Below are 18,491 nucleotides of genomic sequence, written 5' to 3'. Positions count from 1 at the left end.
TGCTTTTATCTTATTTTATTTCTGTTTTATCTTATGTATATATCATTTTTATTTTAATAAATTTATTTTAACCAGTTAGTCGGTCTTCGCAAGAAACTTTGATGATGAGATTAAATAAATTTAAGGAGGAACTGCACAAACATTTAGAGGGAATGGTTGTGTGAATTTTTTTTTTTTTTTTTTGGCTGATGCTGCATAAGCTCATACGTTTGCTTTCTTGCATCACATGCCACTATTAATACTACTACTACTACTACTATCCGTCTGCATTATTGACACAGGGTAGGATGGATCCATGGACTCATGCTATTTTCACCATATTCTGGTTCTCCCCACGAGTGTGAAACAGCAAGAAGTGGGATTCATCAGATAAGGCAATGCTTTTCCAGTCTTTTTCCAACCTACCAGTGTTTGGTGTTCCTGAGCCCAATATAATCATACCTTCGTGTTTTTTTTTTTTTTTTTTTTTTGCTGACAGGAGTGAAACCTTGTTTGGTTGTCTGCTGCACTACTCAATCTATGACAAGGATTACCATTTTGGTTACCCCCCTTGTACTGGATTGTTATTTGTTTGACTGTAGCCTTTCTGTTATCTTGCACAAGTATTGTTAACTTTCATTGATGTTTTTAACCGTAGCATTGCTGTTGGCTGAATTTTATTCAATTATTGAGCCAATCTTAATATATCCAAGACACAGTCATATGTGAAAACCCCACGAGGGTTGCAGTTGCTTTTTGAACTTCTCTGGTTTAAAATCACTCTACCACATTCTGTCAAATTCATCTGTTGCATCTATTGTTCTCCCAGCTCCACTAATCACTTGGAACTCACTGAAACTTAACTTTTTCCAGTACAACTTTCCTAATAGCAAGGTAATTTTCCTTGGTGATTTTAATGTTCATAACTCCAGCAGGCTTCCATTTTCTAGTCACATGGACCCAGCTAGTTGAGATGCTAAGGCTTTTGCAATTACTAATGACCTCGCACAGATTGTTCATTTACCTACAACCAGACAATCCTAACCACACAGCCAACCTGCTTGATCTTTTTCTCACAAACAATCCTTCTAAATACACGATCGAGGTGAGTGGTTCTCTAGGCATCTTAGATAACAACTTGGTGATGGTCTCTTCTCCAATGGAACCTTTCTCTCATAGCCTTCTCAACCTCGTGTTGTTCGCCATTACAAGGATGCAAAATGGAATGATCTGAAAGATTTCTTCTATTCCTTTTCTTGGTCAGATTACTGTTTTAAATCTTCTAATGTCAACAGTTTCTCAGGTCGTGTCAGTGAAATTATTCTTCTAGGGATGAAATCCTCTATTCCACACTCCACCTCAAAATCTTGTCCTTTATATAAACTTTAGTTTTCCAATAAATGTGCAAAGGCAGTTTCTTTTCCTTGGTCAGATTACTGTTATAAATTCTTCTGATGTCAACGGATGCTCAGGTCATGTCAGCGAAATTATTCTGACACGACCTTCCAATAAATGTGCAAAGGCTGTTCAAGTGAAGAATGTTACATATCACAATTGGTTTGTATCCAAATCTCCAGCTTCATTTTCTGCCTACACCAAACTTGCAACAATTGTAAAGAAGTTATTAATCATTCAAACTAGATTCCGAACAGGCTAAGAGTAGAAAACTTGTTTCTTGTCCAAATGGCAATCGAGAATTCTGGTCTCTTGCCAAAGCTATTAGCCACAGCTTTTGCCTATTTCTGTTCCCACCTCTTTCAAAACTAGACAGTTCTATTGTCACTTCAGCCAAGGATAAAGCTCACCTGCTAGCATCCCATTTTCCTTCCAACTCATGTATTAATGATCTTGGTAAAACACCTCCCACCATTCCCAACACGCTCCATTCAATGTTTTCTGTGGTCTTCCGTCAAAAGGATGTCAGAAGGATTTTGAACAATCGTGATGCTAAGAAAGCTCCAGGTCCTGATGGTATTTCTCCACTTGTTCTCAAAACTGGTGCTCCTGAACTTACTCCTTTTCTTTGCCGCCTTTTTTCACTTTCTTATTCCAAAGGTGTTTTTCCTTCTGCTTGGAAATTTGCTCATATCCAGCCAGTTCCTAAAAAAGGGTGACAAATCCCTCCCATCCAATTATCGTCCCATTGCAATTACTTCTACTCTTTCTAAAGTAATGGAGAAATCAATTAACCGCCAACTCATAAACTACCGCACCTCCGTAGCCAGGTGGGAAGGAGCAGCAGTGTGTAGCACACGCTTCTTGATTAGACCGGGGTTCGAGCCCGTCACCACCAAATACGGAGGATGTGGAAAGGTCAAGGTAATGACCACCGCATATTCCCGGAGCAATATGGCCTTAGTTGCTAATGCTCCTAAAAACCAAAATAACAATAACAACAACAATAACTTAAACTACCTAAAAAACATTCCGTCTGATGAACGATCGCCAGTATGGATTCCATCAGTGCTGATTCACTGGTGATATTCTGGCTTATGTTATCCATTTATGGACAAATTCAATGGAAAAGTTCGGTCAAACACAAGCAGTTACTCTTGACATCTCAAAGGCTTTCGATCATGTTTGGCATAAAGGTCTTCTAAACAAGGTTCCATCTTATGGTTTGACAATTGTTTTTTGTAATTAGTTATCCAGTTTTCTCTCTTACTGCTCACTGAAGGTGATGGTAGATAGCTCTCTGTCTTCTAACTTCTCCACTAATGCTTCTAACTTGAGGTGTGCTCCAAGGGTCAGTTCTTTCCTCTATTCTTTTCCTCTTGTATATTAATTACCTTTTTAATTCTCCAGTTGGACAAAGATAATGGAGTTGACTTTAATCCGTCTAAAACTCAGTCCTATTTTACATCTTGCAAAAAAGATTCTTCTGCTCCTATGCTTATCTTCGATGACACTGATTTCTAGGCAAGATCATATATCTTTATTGAGGATTACCATGACTTCTAATCTCTCGTTGCATAAGCAGATTACAAATATTGCTTGCTCTGTATCTAAAAAACTGGATTTCTCTTTTTCTCTCAGAGTTACTTTTCTTCCAAATATCTGTTTACTCTGTACAAATCATAAATCTGCCCCACCATGGAATATTGTTCCCACATCTGGTGTGGTGCCTCCAAAACCTCTGTCAGGCTTCTAGATTCCATTCAAAAGAGGCATTAATGACTCATCTTTAACAAAGTCTCTCCACTCTCTGTCTAACAGATGTTCTGTTTCTGCTGCATCCCTTTTCTATAGATACTTTCTTCACACAAATCCCTTCACACATATTTTCTGAAAAATTACATTCTACAGAAATTCAAGTCTAATGTCAACAAGGATCTTCTTCTGAACTATCAACTGATGCACAGTACTAAGTACTACAGGTTTTAATACCTCTTGTGCTTGGGATTCTTCTTAAAAAAAAGTTCCTGAGATACTCATACTGGCATGTCTGGTGCTGCCTACAATGCCAAAAAGTTCAATGTTACTTAAATCTTGCCCATTTACACACTGAATTACTGAAAACAGCATCCCTAGGTATATAAAGCCCACCTGCTTTATATTGCATAGTACAAAGAACACATGAAGCTGTTACTGAAGGAGTGCTTCATTTAAAAAAAAAAACAGGGTAAATGTATGTGCTTAATAAAATGGCCACAGTGTAGATAGGAGTGGAAAAATATATAATAAAATGCACATTTTGCTTTTACTTTCCACTGTTTTTTATAATTTCACCACATTATGATGCTTTTCCCAATATATTGAATGTCTATCTCATTGAAAATGAAGAAGATATGTAATAATTCAGTTGCTATATTAGGCGACTTCTGAATCCTTTTTAAGAGTGATAATCTTTAATTTAAATAAAAAATTAAGAAATAAATGGGAAGTATATAATATTCTGAACAAATAGCCAACAACTAATACTAAAAAGTAATACTGCTTTACACAGTACACATAATGATCAAGAGTATTAAGCATTTCCTCACCTAATACTTGGCATATAAAATGTACCATAGCACTCTGCAATCTGTCTGGACGAAGAGCTTGAATTAACAGCACTTGTTGAAAGGGACTAAGTATAGAAATGACAGATTTAGGAATTTCTTGCTCACAATGATTGCTAGTAGCAAAACTGTGCCACATATCAGCATTTTCTAGTTTCAGATCAAAATACATCTGGGGGAAGGTACCCTGAAATAAAATTAAAGAACACATATAAACATTATAACATTTAATGCACTTAATTTTTGTATAAAAAGACTCAGGTTACTATTTAAAAAATAATAACTGGAGAAGCACACTGAATTATTTAGTGATTATAAGATCAAAAAATTTTTGTTTTTCTGCTGAACCAAACAACAGCAAAGTAAGAAATTTTTATAATTAATATACAGATTAATTAAAAATGTCATTAAGAATTAAAGAATTAACAGTGAAGACTGGCTTCAACCAATCAGATAAAGGGATCACCAGATTAGAAAAAGCTTAGGCACATCTATAGCCATACATTTTAATCAACTTCAACTACTCCCTGACAACTAAGTGAACAATGCGGAGATTCAGGTGGCATTATCAATGAAACTGATTTCACAAAATAAAATAAAAGCACACGTTTCAATTCTAAGTAACTATTTCCTATGGGCAGATGCTATATGAAGCATAACCTGTATGCCACTGTTTACAGCATTAGAAAGGCACTTTCTTTTTACCTTTAGATTCAAGAAGAAACAGTTCAGATTTATTTAAAACCAAAAGAAACATCATCATCATTATCACTATCAGCATATTTCAAAAGAATTCAAATCTTCAAATAGGCCTCAGGGGTTGGGATTATTCATATTCATAATTACTGCACAATCCTACACCAACCGTTATTAAAAATAAATAAATAGTGTTGTGTTAAAATAATAATGATGTAAATAAATGAAATAAATAGAATGATATATGCCACCGGATAAAACTGATAAAAAGGTAATTGTCTGTACAATAAAATATGAAATTTTAAACTGCAATGAATAAATTACAAAAAAACAATATGGATAAAACACAGGATAATAAAAGTGCTAAAACACTGTAGCTTTCAGAGGCATCTGCCTCCTTTTTCAACAGTGCGGTTTATCGTGCGGCACATCCTTAAATATCAGCAGGCTCACGGTTCTCAGCACGTGTTTCTACAGGAGCATGGGCAGTATTATCCCCATGTGCACCGGAACTGGAACTGGCTCAGGAGCGTGCCAGGCAGAACCGCTCATCCCATCCAAGAACCACCACCTCGAAGAGGGTATGAATGCAGATTCTCCTGTCTCTATTAATGGTATTGTTCTCAGAGGAGCAAATCCACAAGCTCTCGAGCCATTTGCAGTCCCAAAATCTATGTGCCCGGTCGACGATAACAGCTTTGTCTGGAGAGATTTGATGGTATTCCTCCCAAAACTGTTCTGCCACAGCAGACTTCCCATAATCCGTGGTCTTTATCGCGTTCATATGCTCCCCCAGACGATCTTTAAACCGACATTTCGTTTCACCAACATAACATTCCTCACAATCCGGACACCTGATCTGATACACAACCCCACTTGTACATTCCCTTGGTATGGGGTTTTTGACCTGTGACATAACTGTGTGCAACCTCCACCCTGGCAGCTGCACACAGCGTGTCTGGCAATTGCGTAATATCCGAGCTATACGCTGAGTTAGGCCCGGATAGTAGGGAATGTATGCGGTGGCAACTGGTGTAAACTGTTCTCTTAATCCGTGCTCCGCTTCTCGGATATATTTATCTATGATCCTCTTGGGGTAGCCGCATTTTCTGAGATCCGCTGTGACACGTTTAATTTCTTCTTTTTTATCCTCGGAGGTGCTGCAATGGGACCCAGCCCTATCCAACACTGTTCTTATGATGGTTGGTTTGTGCCATATTGTAATGTGTATATTGGTCCTGGCACATGGGCTTCCTATATACGTAATACTATGTTCGGCTGTGGCCAAATGTAATATTAGAAGTGGTAATGTGACTAGTAACTTTATATGCAATTTAAGCAGCAAACAATTAACTAAGGAACAAGAGGGGGTGTTAAACTTAGGTACAAAGTTTGCGGTGATCCCTCCTAATCCGCCAATTGCAGAAGTGGCTATGGTCATCGAAAGAGCTGTGAGTAAGTTACCTGTGGTCGTGGCCAATGAAATCCGTACAAGAACCTCAGCCATTTTGAGTCAGGCTCGGGTAGCTCCCTCCAACCTCAGCATTAGTCAGAGCAAAGCGTTTAAGGAGCTTAGACAAGATGGTAGTATCGTGGTCTTGCCTGCAGATAAAGGTAGGTCAACGGTGATCCTTGACAAAGAAGAATATTGTAGCAAAGCCTTGGAACTTTTGATTGATAGATCGACATACAGGTTTACTCGTAGGAATCCATTGGTGGGTTTGGAAAGGCAGGTAAACAAGACTCTACAAGGTTGGTTAAAGGCTGAAAAGATTTCCAAAGATGTTTATTGGACATTGCATGCAATAGGATGCCAATTAGGTTCTATGGCCTTCCAAAGATTCATAAGGTGGGGGTTCCGCTTAGGCCGATTGTGTCATTTATAGGCAGTCCTACACATGCTTTGTCCAGGTTCCTAGCCAGACTGATTTCTCCTATTTTTGGACATTCCAATTCTACCATCAGGGATTAGCATTAGCATTAGTAGAGGCATTTGATGCAAGAAAGCAAGCTTATGCAGCATCAGCCAAAAAAAAAAAAAAAAAAAAAAACCCCACTTCCACTTCACCCCTCTGTTCGTTCAAAATACCTGTCCAGCTGAGCCTTAAACTTATTTAGGCTATCAACCTCCACCACAAGGGATGGCAGTCTGTTCCACCAACCAACCACCCGCTGGCTAAAGCAAATTTCCGCACGTCTATCCTACATCTGTCTTTCCTCAATTTGAATTTATGCCCTCTCAGGTGATTTTTCTGAGCTAGAGGAAGAATCCCATCAGCATTGAGCATGCTTAAACCATTCAAGGCTTTATACACCTCTATCAGATCACCTAGCTGGTGCCTAGTCTCCAGACACTGTAATTTGCAAAACTTAAGCCTTTCTTCGTAAGAGCACCCCTTTGTTCCATTCACTAATCCTGTTGCCCTTCTCTGTACTCGTTCCAGCAGCTCTACATCCTTCTTGAAATGAGGCCTCCAGACCTGTATACAGTACTCTAGGTGCGGCCCGACCATTGCCTTATACAATGGAATAATCACCTCCTTATCCCTGCTGGAAAAATTCCTGTATATCATTGACAATACTCCATGAGCTACTCTTGCAGCTAGTCTGCACTGCTCAGAGAACTTCATATCTGCCTGCACAATCACTCCCAAGTCCCTTTCATTCTCTACCACTGTCAGTGTAGTACCACAGAGTTGATACGTTGCTCTGGGGTTGCTGTTTCCCATGTGTAGTACTTTACATTTGTCAATGTTAAACTTCATTTGCCACCTCTCAGCCCATCTGCTCAACCTTTCCAGATCCTGTTGCAGCAGCATAGTGTCAGTATTGTCCTTGACAACCCTGCCAACCTTTGTATCATCTGCAAACTTGGACATTAAGCTTGATATACCATCATCAATATCATTTATAAATACAGAAAACAATAATGGACCCAACACTGAGTCCTGAGGGACTCCACTAATAACATTAGTCCACGATGAGCAGTGTCCATTGATTACCACTCTCTGTCTTCTCCCACTCAACCACCCCTTTATCCATAGCAGCAATTTGCCTCCAATGTCACACTGCTCCAATTTGTGTAGCAGTCTTCCATGTGCAACAGTATCAAAAGCCTTTCTAAGATCCAAGTATATAATATCAAAGTTATTCCCTGCATCCAGTTCTTTTGTGACTGCATCATAGTATCCAATCAAGTTGGTCAGGCAAGACTTCCCCTTAACAAAACCATGCTGTGTCTGAGCTATAACTGAAGTCTTGTCTAAATGATCCTGCAGTGCTTCTTTAACCAGTGCCTCCATTAATTTTCCTGGAACAGAAGTTAAGCTCACAGGTCTATAGTTACTTGTGTTGGCCTTTGATCCTCCTTTGTGAATTGGGGTCACATTTGCACATTTCCAGTCTATGGGTACCTCCCCTGAGTCCAAGGAAGCTCTCATAATTATGGCTAAGGGTTTGCTTACTTCCTTTGCTGCCTCCTTTAATATAACTGGATAGATCCCATCCACCCCGGGTGCCTTTCTTGTGTTTATCTTCAACAGTTTCTCCTCCACTTTACTCTCAGTTATTTCAAGAATCTGTATCTTACTGCTAGAGTTGAATACACCTCTGGCATTCCCCTTGCTGAATAACTCCTCATGTGTGAATGTCGATGCAAAATATTCATTTAGTTTGTTAGCTACCTGAGCAGGATCATCAACAGTTGACCCATCAATATCAAGTGGACCAATCTGATTCATCCCCTTCCTTCTAGAGTTTACATAAGTAAAGAACTCTTTGCTGTTTTTCTTTGCATCCCTTGCCAAGGATTTCTCGTAATCTGCCTTCGCCTGCCTAACCTCCTTTGTAACTTGGTTGCATATCAACTTGTATCTATCATAGGCTTCTGTGTCATGTGTTAATTTGTAAGTATCCCATGCATTTTTCTTCGGGATAGTGGAGACTTCGCGCGATTCATAAGGGATCAGGCTATAGAAGAGGGCGAGGCCATGGTATCATATCCACCGATGTGATATCCTTGTTCATGTTCATTCCTATTGACCATGGGGTGCAATGTGCACGTATAGCATTGGAGAAGGATGACACCCTAAGCAACAGGACTCCATTAAGCATGGATGACATTTGTAGTGGGGTGGAGCCATGTCTCTCAAGTACCCCCATGGTGTTTCAAACTACAATGTACAAGCAGGTTCACGGCGCAGCAATGGGTTCCCCTTAGTGCTATCATAGCAAATTTAGCTATGGAGGAGCTCAAAGCCGGGATTTTTGATGGGTCGGTTCTCCCTATGCACACATGGAAACGATATGTCGATGATACGTTTAAAATTATTCGGAGGGGGAGAGAGGATGAGGTGCGTGGTTTCCTTAATAGTTTCTCCCCGTTTATTCAGTTTACCTCAGAGGTGGAAGTAGAGGGTACCCTCCCTTTCCTTGATGTGTTGGTACATAGTTTGAAAACCAGTGTATATAGGAAGCCCATGTGCCGGGGCCAATATACACATTACAATACGGCACAAACCAACCATCATAAGAACAGTGTTATCAGGGCATTGTTGGATAGGGCTGGGTCCCATTGCAGCACCTCCGAGGATAAAAAAGAAGAAATTAAACGTGTCACAGCGGATCTCAGAAAATGTGGCTACCCCCAGAGGATCATAGATAAATATATCCGAGAAGCGGAGCACAGACGAAGAGAACCATTTACACCAGTTGCCACCACATACATTCCCTACTATTCAGGCCTAACTGAGCATATAGCTTGGGTATTACGCGATTGCCACCAGACATGCTGTGTGCAGCTGCCAGGGCGGAGGTAACACACAGTTGTGTCACAGGTCAAAGACCCCATACCAAGGGAATGTACAAGTGGGGTCGTGTATGAGATCAGGTGCCTGGATTGTGGGGAATGTTATGTTGGTGAAACGAAATGTCAGTTTAAAGATCGTCTTTTATGAACACGATAAAGACAGTGGATTATGGGAAGTCTGCTGTGGCAGAATATTTTTGGGAGGAGCACCATCAAATCTCCCCAGACGAAGCTGTTATCGTCGACTGGGCACATAGATTTTGGGACCGCAAATGGCTCGAGAGCTTGAGGATCTGTTCCTCTGAGAGCAATACCATTAATAGAGACAGGGAAATCCGCATTCATACCCTCTTCAAGGCAGTGGTTCTTGGAGGGGATGAGAGGTTCCGCCTGGCACGCTCCCAAGCCATTTCCAGTTCCAGTGCACATGGGGAGAATACTGCCCATGCTCCTGTAGAAACATGTGCTGAGAACCGTGATATTTAAGGATGTGCCGTACGATAAACCTCACTGTTGAAAAAGGAGGCGGATGCCTCTGAAAGCTACGGCATTTTAGCACTTTTATTATCCTGTGTTTTATCCATATTGTTTTATTGTAATTTATTCATTGCAGTTTAAAATTTCATATTTTATTGTACAGACAATTACCTTTTTATCAGTTTTATCCGGTGGAATATATCATTTTATTTATTTCCATCATTATTATTTTAACACAACACTATTTATTTATTTTTAATAACGGTTGGTGTAGGATTGAGCAGTTATTATGAATATCAAAAGAATTCAGTTTAAATTTAGGAGTACCTAAATTTTTTTTTATATAATTTGAGTTTAATGAGGATATATTTTTGGTTTCTACTATTCAATGATCTGCATGGCATTGCACATAGATACACTAAAAGTTATAAATTTTTTTTTTTTTTACAATCTTAATTATTGTTTTGTTGGTTTTATAGTGATCAGCATTGTAGGCCATACTGCACCAAAGTATTATGCCAGTAAGTGTGCAAGCTTAGTATAAAACTTAAGAATATTAACACTTATTAATAAAAAGATAAGTAACAGCACGTGGCTCCAATGAATTTCAAATGCAGTGTGCACATTAAATAGCAATCTGAAGCTCACCATTTCAGATGACAAAAATTTTAAATTTTGTTCAATTGCTTAAAAGAAATAATTCAATCTTACTTTGAGAAGTGCCACAGCCATTGCTCTTTCTTCTTCAATCCATTCAGGCAAACCTGCTTTGATTGCTGTTTTATCCAGTTTGATATCTGTGACAAGCATGCCTGTAAATGCTTCCCATTCCTAAAAATATAATAATAATGGTTGATTTTATTAATGTCTGAAACTTATAAAATTACAGAGAAAGCTAATTATCTAGTTAATTGGGATAACATGCCATTTAATCAGGACAGGAGACCGCAGCACTGGAGATTACCCTACGATTGTCTCTGACGGTACCATGTGGTTCGGTCGAAATTCTGGAGGTTGCAACCATAAAACAAAAACAATTAGCAGTCACCTATTTATTGGGCTTTTCTGTTAGTGAAATTATCATAAACGGACAGTAAACTCGATCTTACTGAATTTGCGATAATACCGACAGCTGGAATTCTGTGGGTTATTATGGTGAGATGTGTTTACACTTCCACGGAATCTTCAATCATATAAAAAAATTAATTTTCAGATCTTCTCTTCATTCCTATTTTTAAAGTTTTGTAACTCGTTACTCCGTTCTCACTTGCAATTTTTGTGTGCCGTGTTCTTTGTTATCGATTGCTTATCTTTTTACTGTTTTAAATTTTAATCCCCACCCACAAATGTCAGTGAACAGAAATTTCAACTAGTTCGTATGTACATATTACTGTACGTATTAATTATTCCGATTATCACGTATATTCTTCCGATTTTCACGTATCATTTAATTTTTTAATTGGTAAGGTAATAAAGGGTAAATTTGTGCTTAATATATCTTTGCTTTTATAGCCTGTGGATAATATTCCTCCTGTTTTCGCTAATTAGAATCGCTGTTTAAGAGAATTAAAATTCATTTCACAAACGTGATCACAATGACCGGCGCTTACTGCACATCGTATAGTGAACGGTACTTTACTATGTTGAGTTCGTCGTAATGTGATTTGATTGTACAGTGAACCAATTGTAAATGAGGGGTACTTTGTATTTTTAACTATTTATGTGCAACTTCGATAATTGGGGGCAGCCACTTAATCGGACCAAAATGCAGTAGTCCCGATGTATCTCAAATAACCGGAATGGACTGTATTTACAAGCTTGAATCTTTAAAAATAAATGAGAGAGTAAACAAACCACACACACACATGCTGAGTGGACAGAGATCATGGGATACCTACCTAGTAATGGGTTGGCCCACCTTTCACCTGGATAAGGGCAGTTACACAGTGAGGCATTGAGTCCATTAGTTCATGAAAGTGTTCCACAGGTATTTCCATCCATGCTTGCTGCACCATTGTCCATAATTCCATTGCATTCCTGGTTGGAGGATCCAAAGCTTGAACGGACCTCTCCACAGCTTCCCCAAGATGCTCTACAGGATTCTTGTCTGGTGAATGGGCCATTCCATGGTGGTAAAATCTGTGGAATTCTCTTCAAACCATGTTCTAGTCACCACGGCTTTGTGGGGAGGTGCATTGTCCTGCTGGAAGAGTCCATTGCGCTGTGAGTGCAAGATGACCACGAAGGAATGCAGATGGTCTGCAAGGATGGACACATAACCCGGACCATTCAGAGATGCATCTAGATGTACCAGAGGTCCCAACATTTGCCAGTTGAACACGCCCCAGACCATTACTGATCGTCCACCTAATTGAACAGTTCCTTGTTGACATGACGGGTGCATAGCTTTGTGTGGTTTCTGCCAGATATGCACCCTCCTGTCTGCTCAATATAACTGGAAATGGGACTCGTCAGACCAGGAGAACTGTCTCCAATCATCCACGGTACAGTGTCAATGTTCTTTTGCCCAGTTGAAGTGTAGAGTCCTATGTTGCTCCCATAACCTATTGCAGCTAATGATTGCCTGATGGTCTTGGTGGAGACATTTCTGGAACCTCCCTCATAGTAGTCGGCAGTGATTTGTGCCACTGTCGCTCTCCAGTTGGCTGAAACAATGCGAGACTGATGTCGATGGCCACATTCATCCACCACCTTTCTCTGCCCACAGCGCTGTCCACAATGAGATGTTATTCTGGAAATGGCATATTCCTGATTCACTTGATACTGTCAAATGGGGATAGTGCAATTTCTGTGCCACCTCTGCGATAGAATGACCCACATGTCAGGCACCCACTATCATCCCTCTTTCAAAGTCAGTTAACTCAAGAAGTCCATCCATACTGACATTGAATTACCATCTATGTGAATGCAGTGTACCTATATACCTATAAGCGGTGGGTTCATACACTAGCAAGAGGGGTGACAGCATCTCGTTGCACAGGAACCAGGTATTCCAAGAATTCTGTCCTTTCAGTGTACAAATATATATATATATATATATACATACACATAATTTATTTATTGATAAGATTAAAAGGAGGGATCTGGATTTAATACTTGGTGATATATATCACAAGATCAAATGAAGGGAACTCATTTGGGGATCATTCCAGTTTGGGAAAAGACAGTATTGCTTGACATTGGCTGACTAGCATTAGTGATATCAAAAGATTTAGAAGGAGCAGTTTGTAGGTTTTAAGTTCACAGAAATATATTTTATAGATGTACAGTGTTCTTTGTCTCTCTGTTCTGGCATACACTGTTTGACTATTTAAGAATTTCTAAATTTTAGATGGGGCTTGCAAAAATTTTTGGTGGTAATTTTGATAATCACCACTCATAGGAAAGAGGCACGAATTTTATGTGTTCTGACATGCCTTTGTTTCAAGAAGTTACAACAAATGATAATTTGCTTGGTAGTCTCAATGAACTGCTATATTCATAAACAGTACAACACAGAAACGTCGTAACAGAACATAAGTGAAGTTAAATCAATTTCAATCATGGAAAGGCTTCATCTGCTTCAGTTTAAAGTGTATCAGCACAGAAATAGGATGCAGGGTTCCCCACTATAACTCCACTGGAGCACATTTACAAGAATTAGAAAAACACTGTGATCTACAACAAGGCAGAAAACAATGCACATAATGATGCTTTATTAATTCAGCAAAGCTAAGTTTCTAATATTGAGAAGATGATCACACTGTATTCTTTTTGATAATAATGTCAAATAGCAGAAAATAAAAATTACAGTTTTAAGAAATTTTGGCCATAGATTCAACCAAAGTTCAATTCAAATTTTTAACTCTCTGTAACTAATGGCTACAAAAATAAAGACCGCCAATGAACTTAACAAAAAACTTTATAATCATTCAGTATATTGCACAATCAATAATATCTGTAAATAAATATGTTATGGAGATATTACCGTGTTGGCCAAGATTTTTGCAGCTCTAGCAAACACTAAGTTTTTATATATATTTAGTCATTTTATTGACTTAATGTTATACTAAATTATTTTCTATAAGTAGCTTTATAGTCCTAGTCAAGCTCCTTGGTTTATTTGAATTTAGACAGTGATTTTGAAAGTTAATACTTAGCGTCCGTAGATCTTACGGTTCGTAACGTGCTGCCATTGTTATACAATATGGAACAGCGTAACGTAAATCACGAACTGCATAGCATAAGGTTTAACGTAAAACTAAATAGCAAAATATGTAGCACTGTATTAGAAATCTATTATATTAGTAGTATTATCAGTTCATCAGTAAAATTAATTAATCTTATTAAATTTCATTGTTAATTAAATTATACTTAAAGGGAATCATGACCCAGACTACAGCAGCAAAGCAGCGAGCACAGAGTAGCAATAGTACTGTGATTCATGGGAGAACAACAGGGGGTCAATTCTCTCACACATCACAGTCTAAAAAAATGTGAGAAATGTGATATGTTTGAAAACCTGTCTAGAACAGGACATGAGAAAAGGTGATATAGTTGTACACGTTGGCACTAATGATATTAAGAGTAGGAGACCAGCGGAATTACTTAACAAGTACAGGTCACTGTTGAAAAAAAGCCGTGAAGTAGGGTTGAATTTGAAAGTGTCTGCAATTCTGCCCAGACACGATAGGAGGGAGTATATGATGAGAGCCTTGTCGATCAATTCGGCCCTGGAAAGATTGTGCAAGGCTGAAGGGGTAGAATTTTTTTCAGCCTGGACTGTACTTGTTAACAGGAGAGATTGCTTCTACAGGGATGGGATACACTTAAATAGAAAGGGTGCAAGAATATTTGCTGATGCTATCGAGGCAGTGTTAGGTGGGTCGGAAAACTGCTAGCTTGGGGGGAGACAAAGACTAATGGATTAACAGTAGCCACTGGCAGAGGTGAAAGAGATTCTTGCACTGCTTCTATTGGAATGAGCAGAAGCCTGAAAAACAAGATTCAGGATATTTCAGAGACTGCTGGAAGTCATTGCGGTACAAGTAAACACATGGGTTGTGTTAGGGTAGCTAAGAATAGAAACAGGTGCATGTATACTTGCGTGTACACTAATGCTAGGAGTTTAGTAAATAAATTTGATGAATTTGAGGTATTACTCAAAACATCAAAGGCAGATATTGTTGGGATATCAGAGACGTGGTGTCACACAGATATAAGGAATGCAGAACTGGAATTTGGGGAGTACAACGTCTACAGAAAGGATAGACAGGATAGGAAGGGAGGAGGGGTTATGCTATTAGTTAAAAAACACATAAAATCCAAGGAAGTGAAGCCAGTTGACATCGCTGGACAGTGCAGTGTTGAGTCAGTTTGGTGTGACATAAGCATAGGTAAATCAAAATTGAGAGTAGGAGTGTGCTATAGGCCTAATGACTCTGATGAGTATAATAAGATACTGTACAGGGAAATAGAATGGGCCAGTAAATCAGAGAGTCTTATAATGGGGGATTTTAATTTCCCAGATATTGACTGGAATTTGTGGGTTGGTCACTCACACACTAGCAAGGCTTTTGTGGATTTATTGGATGATTGTTTTCTACACCAGCATGTTCGGGAGGCAACTAGAGGGAGTAATACTCTTGATCTGATTATCAGTAGTGATTCTTCATGCATTAGGAATCTGCAGATAAATGAACCACTGGGTGGCAGTGATCACAGTGTGCTGAAGTGGGATTTACTCAAGGAGGTAACTACCATCAGAGGTAAAGGGAAGGGTTTTTGCTTTCGTAAAGGCGACTATGATGGTCTGAGACAGTATTTAAATTCTATACAGTGGGACCAACTGATGATGTTACCAACAGCAAATTCAAAATGGGAAGCATTCAAGGAACTAATCTTGGAAGCTACCAGGATTTACATACCAACCAAGAAATATTGTTCAAGGTTCAGGCCTAAATGGTTGTCAGATGAACTTATGAGACATATGGCAGAGAAGAAAAATGCATGGGATACATACAAATTAATGGGTGACGTGGAAGCCTATGATAGATATAAGTTGGTCTGTAACCAAGTCACAAAGGAGATTAGGCAGGCAAAGGCAGATTATGAGAAATCCTTGGCAAAGGATGCAAAGAAAAACAGAAAAGAGTTCTTTACCTATTTAAACTCAAGAAGGAAAGGGATGAATCAGATTGGTCCACTGGATGTTGATGGTTCAACAGTTGAGGATCCAGCTCAGGTGGCTAACAATCTAAACGAGTATTTTGCATCTACATTCACACATGAGGAGTTATTCAGGAAGGGGAATGTCGTAGGTGAAGTAAACATTGGCAGTGAGCTAGATGATTTTCTAATAACTGAGAGGAAAGTCGAGGAGAAATTGTTGAGGATAAACATAAAAGAGGCACCCGGGGTGGATGGGATCTATCCAGTTATATTAAAGGAGGCAGCAAAGGAAGTAAGCAAACCCCTAGCCATAATTATGAGAGCTTCTTTGGACTCAGGGGAGGTACCCATGGACTGGAGATGTGCAAATGTAACCCCAATTCACAAAGGAGGATCAAAGGCTGACACAAGTAATTATAGACCTGTTAGTTTAACTTCGGTTCCAGGAAAATTAATGGAGGCACTGGTTAAAGAAGCACTGCAGGATCATCTGGACAAGAATTCAGTTATAGCTCAGACACAGCATGGGTTTGTTAAGGGCAGGTCTTGTCTGACCAATTTGATTGGATACTATGATGTAGTCACAAAAGAACTGGATGCAGGGAATAACTTTGATATTATATATTTGGATCTTAGAAAGGCTTTTGATACTGTTGCGCATGGAAGACTGCTGCACAAATTGGAGAAGTGTGGCATTCGAGGCAAATTGCTGCTATGGATAAAGGGATGGTTGAGTGGCAGAAGACAGAGAGTGGTAATCAATGGACACTGCTCAACGTGGACTAATGTTATTAGTGGAGTTCCTCAGGGTTCAGTGTTGGGTCCATTGTTGTTTTCTGTATTTATAAATGATATTGATGATGGTGTATCAGGCTTAATGTCCAAGTTTGCAGACGATACAAAGGTTGGCAGGGTTGTTAAGGACACTACTGATACTATGCTGCTGCAACAGGATCTGGAAAGGTTGAGCAGATGGGCTGAGAGGTGGCAAATGAAGTTTAACATTGACAAATGTAAAGTACTACATATGGGAAACAGTAACCCCAGATCAACGTATCAACTCTGCGGTACTACGCTGACAGTGGTAGAGAATGAAAAGGACCTGGGGGTAATTGTGCAGGCAGATATGAAGTTCTCTGAGCAGTGCAGATGAGCTGCAAGAGTAGCTCATGGTGTCTTGTCAATGATATACAGGAATTTTTCTAGCAGGGACAGGGATGTGATTATTCCCTTGTATAAGGCATTGGTCAGGCCACACCTTGAGTACTGTATACAGGTCTGGAGGCCTCATTTCAAGAAGGATGTAGAGCTGCTGGAACGAGTACAGAGAAGGGCAACAAGATTAGTGAATGGAACAAAGGGTTGCTCTTACGAAGAAAGGCTTAAGTTTTGCAAATTACAGAGCCTGGAGACTAGGCATCGCCGAGGTGATCTGATAGAGGTGTACAAGGCTTTGAATGGCTTGAGCATGCTCAATGCCGATGGGATTCTTCCTCTTGCTCAGAATAATCACCTGAGAGGGCATAAATTCAAATTGAGGAAGGACGGATGTCGGATAGATGTGCGGAAATTCGCCTTTAGCCAGCGGGCAGTTGGTTTGTGGAATAGACTTCCATCGCTTGTTGTTGAAGTTGATAGTCTAAACAAATTTAAGGCTCAGCTGGACAGGTATTTCGAATGAATTGAGGGGTGAAATGGGAGTAGTGGTTGTTTTTTTTTTTTTTTTTTTTGGCTGATGCTGAATAAGCTTGCTTTCTTGCATCATATGCCTCTACTAATGCTAATGCTAATGCTAATGATCTAGCCAAGGAGGATGTCTTTGTGTGTGTGCTAGGTGCAGAAACCGTGAAGAAATTAGGTGCCAACCCAGTGATCTGATGGGTGTCTACGAGAGTTTGAGGTGTAGGGTATATGCCCTCGAAGAAATTAAAATGAAGGGCCCATCAAACTCTCAGCTGGCCAACTCCATGTCAATCGCCAAGGCAGAATCCGCTGGTCGCACAGGAAGTAGTTATTGTTGGTGACTCTATTGTCAGGGAGACGGGAAATATATTATGCAAAAAGGATAGGGGAACAGGACCAGGGTATGTCTGCCAGGGGGCAAAAGATAACGAGGTTGTAGGGCAGATATCATCCCTTAAGGCAAAAAAACATGATATTGTTTTTTTTTTGCCCTTAAGACATGACCTTAAGAGTAAGAGATCTGCAGATTTACTTAACAAGTACAGGTCAATGCTGAAAAAAAGTCATGAGTTAGGGTTACATTTGAAAATGTCTGCAATTCTACCCAGACATGATAGGAGGGAGTATATGATGAGAGCCTGGCAAATCAATTTGGACCTGGAGAGATTGTGCAAAGC

General features: G+C 39.5%; 1 protein-coding gene across 1 annotated transcript in view; it reads right to left on the bottom strand.

The window, feature by feature from the left end:
* The window catches only part of btv (dynein cytoplasmic heavy chain beethoven), a 696,240-nt gene that overhangs the window by 78,852 nt on the left and 598,897 nt on the right, over nucleotides 1-18,491 (bottom strand). The window contains exons 60-61 of the mRNA XM_090384033.1: nucleotides 10,672-10,791; nucleotides 3,963-4,167 (exon numbers count right to left, since the gene is read on the bottom strand). Of these exons, the coding sequence (XP_090240159.1) occupies nucleotides 3,963-4,167; nucleotides 10,672-10,791 (325 nt within the window). The remainder of the gene's footprint in view (nucleotides 1-3,962; nucleotides 4,168-10,671; nucleotides 10,792-18,491) is intronic.

Source organism: Mastigoproctus giganteus, chromosome 10 (genome assembly GCF_048544385.1).
Source record: "Mastigoproctus giganteus isolate SK-2022 chromosome 10, ASM4854438v1, whole genome shotgun sequence".
Taxonomy (NCBI): Eukaryota; Metazoa; Arthropoda; class Arachnida; order Uropygi; family Thelyphonidae; genus Mastigoproctus; species Mastigoproctus giganteus.
This window is presented reverse-complemented; position numbering and strand designations above follow the sequence as displayed.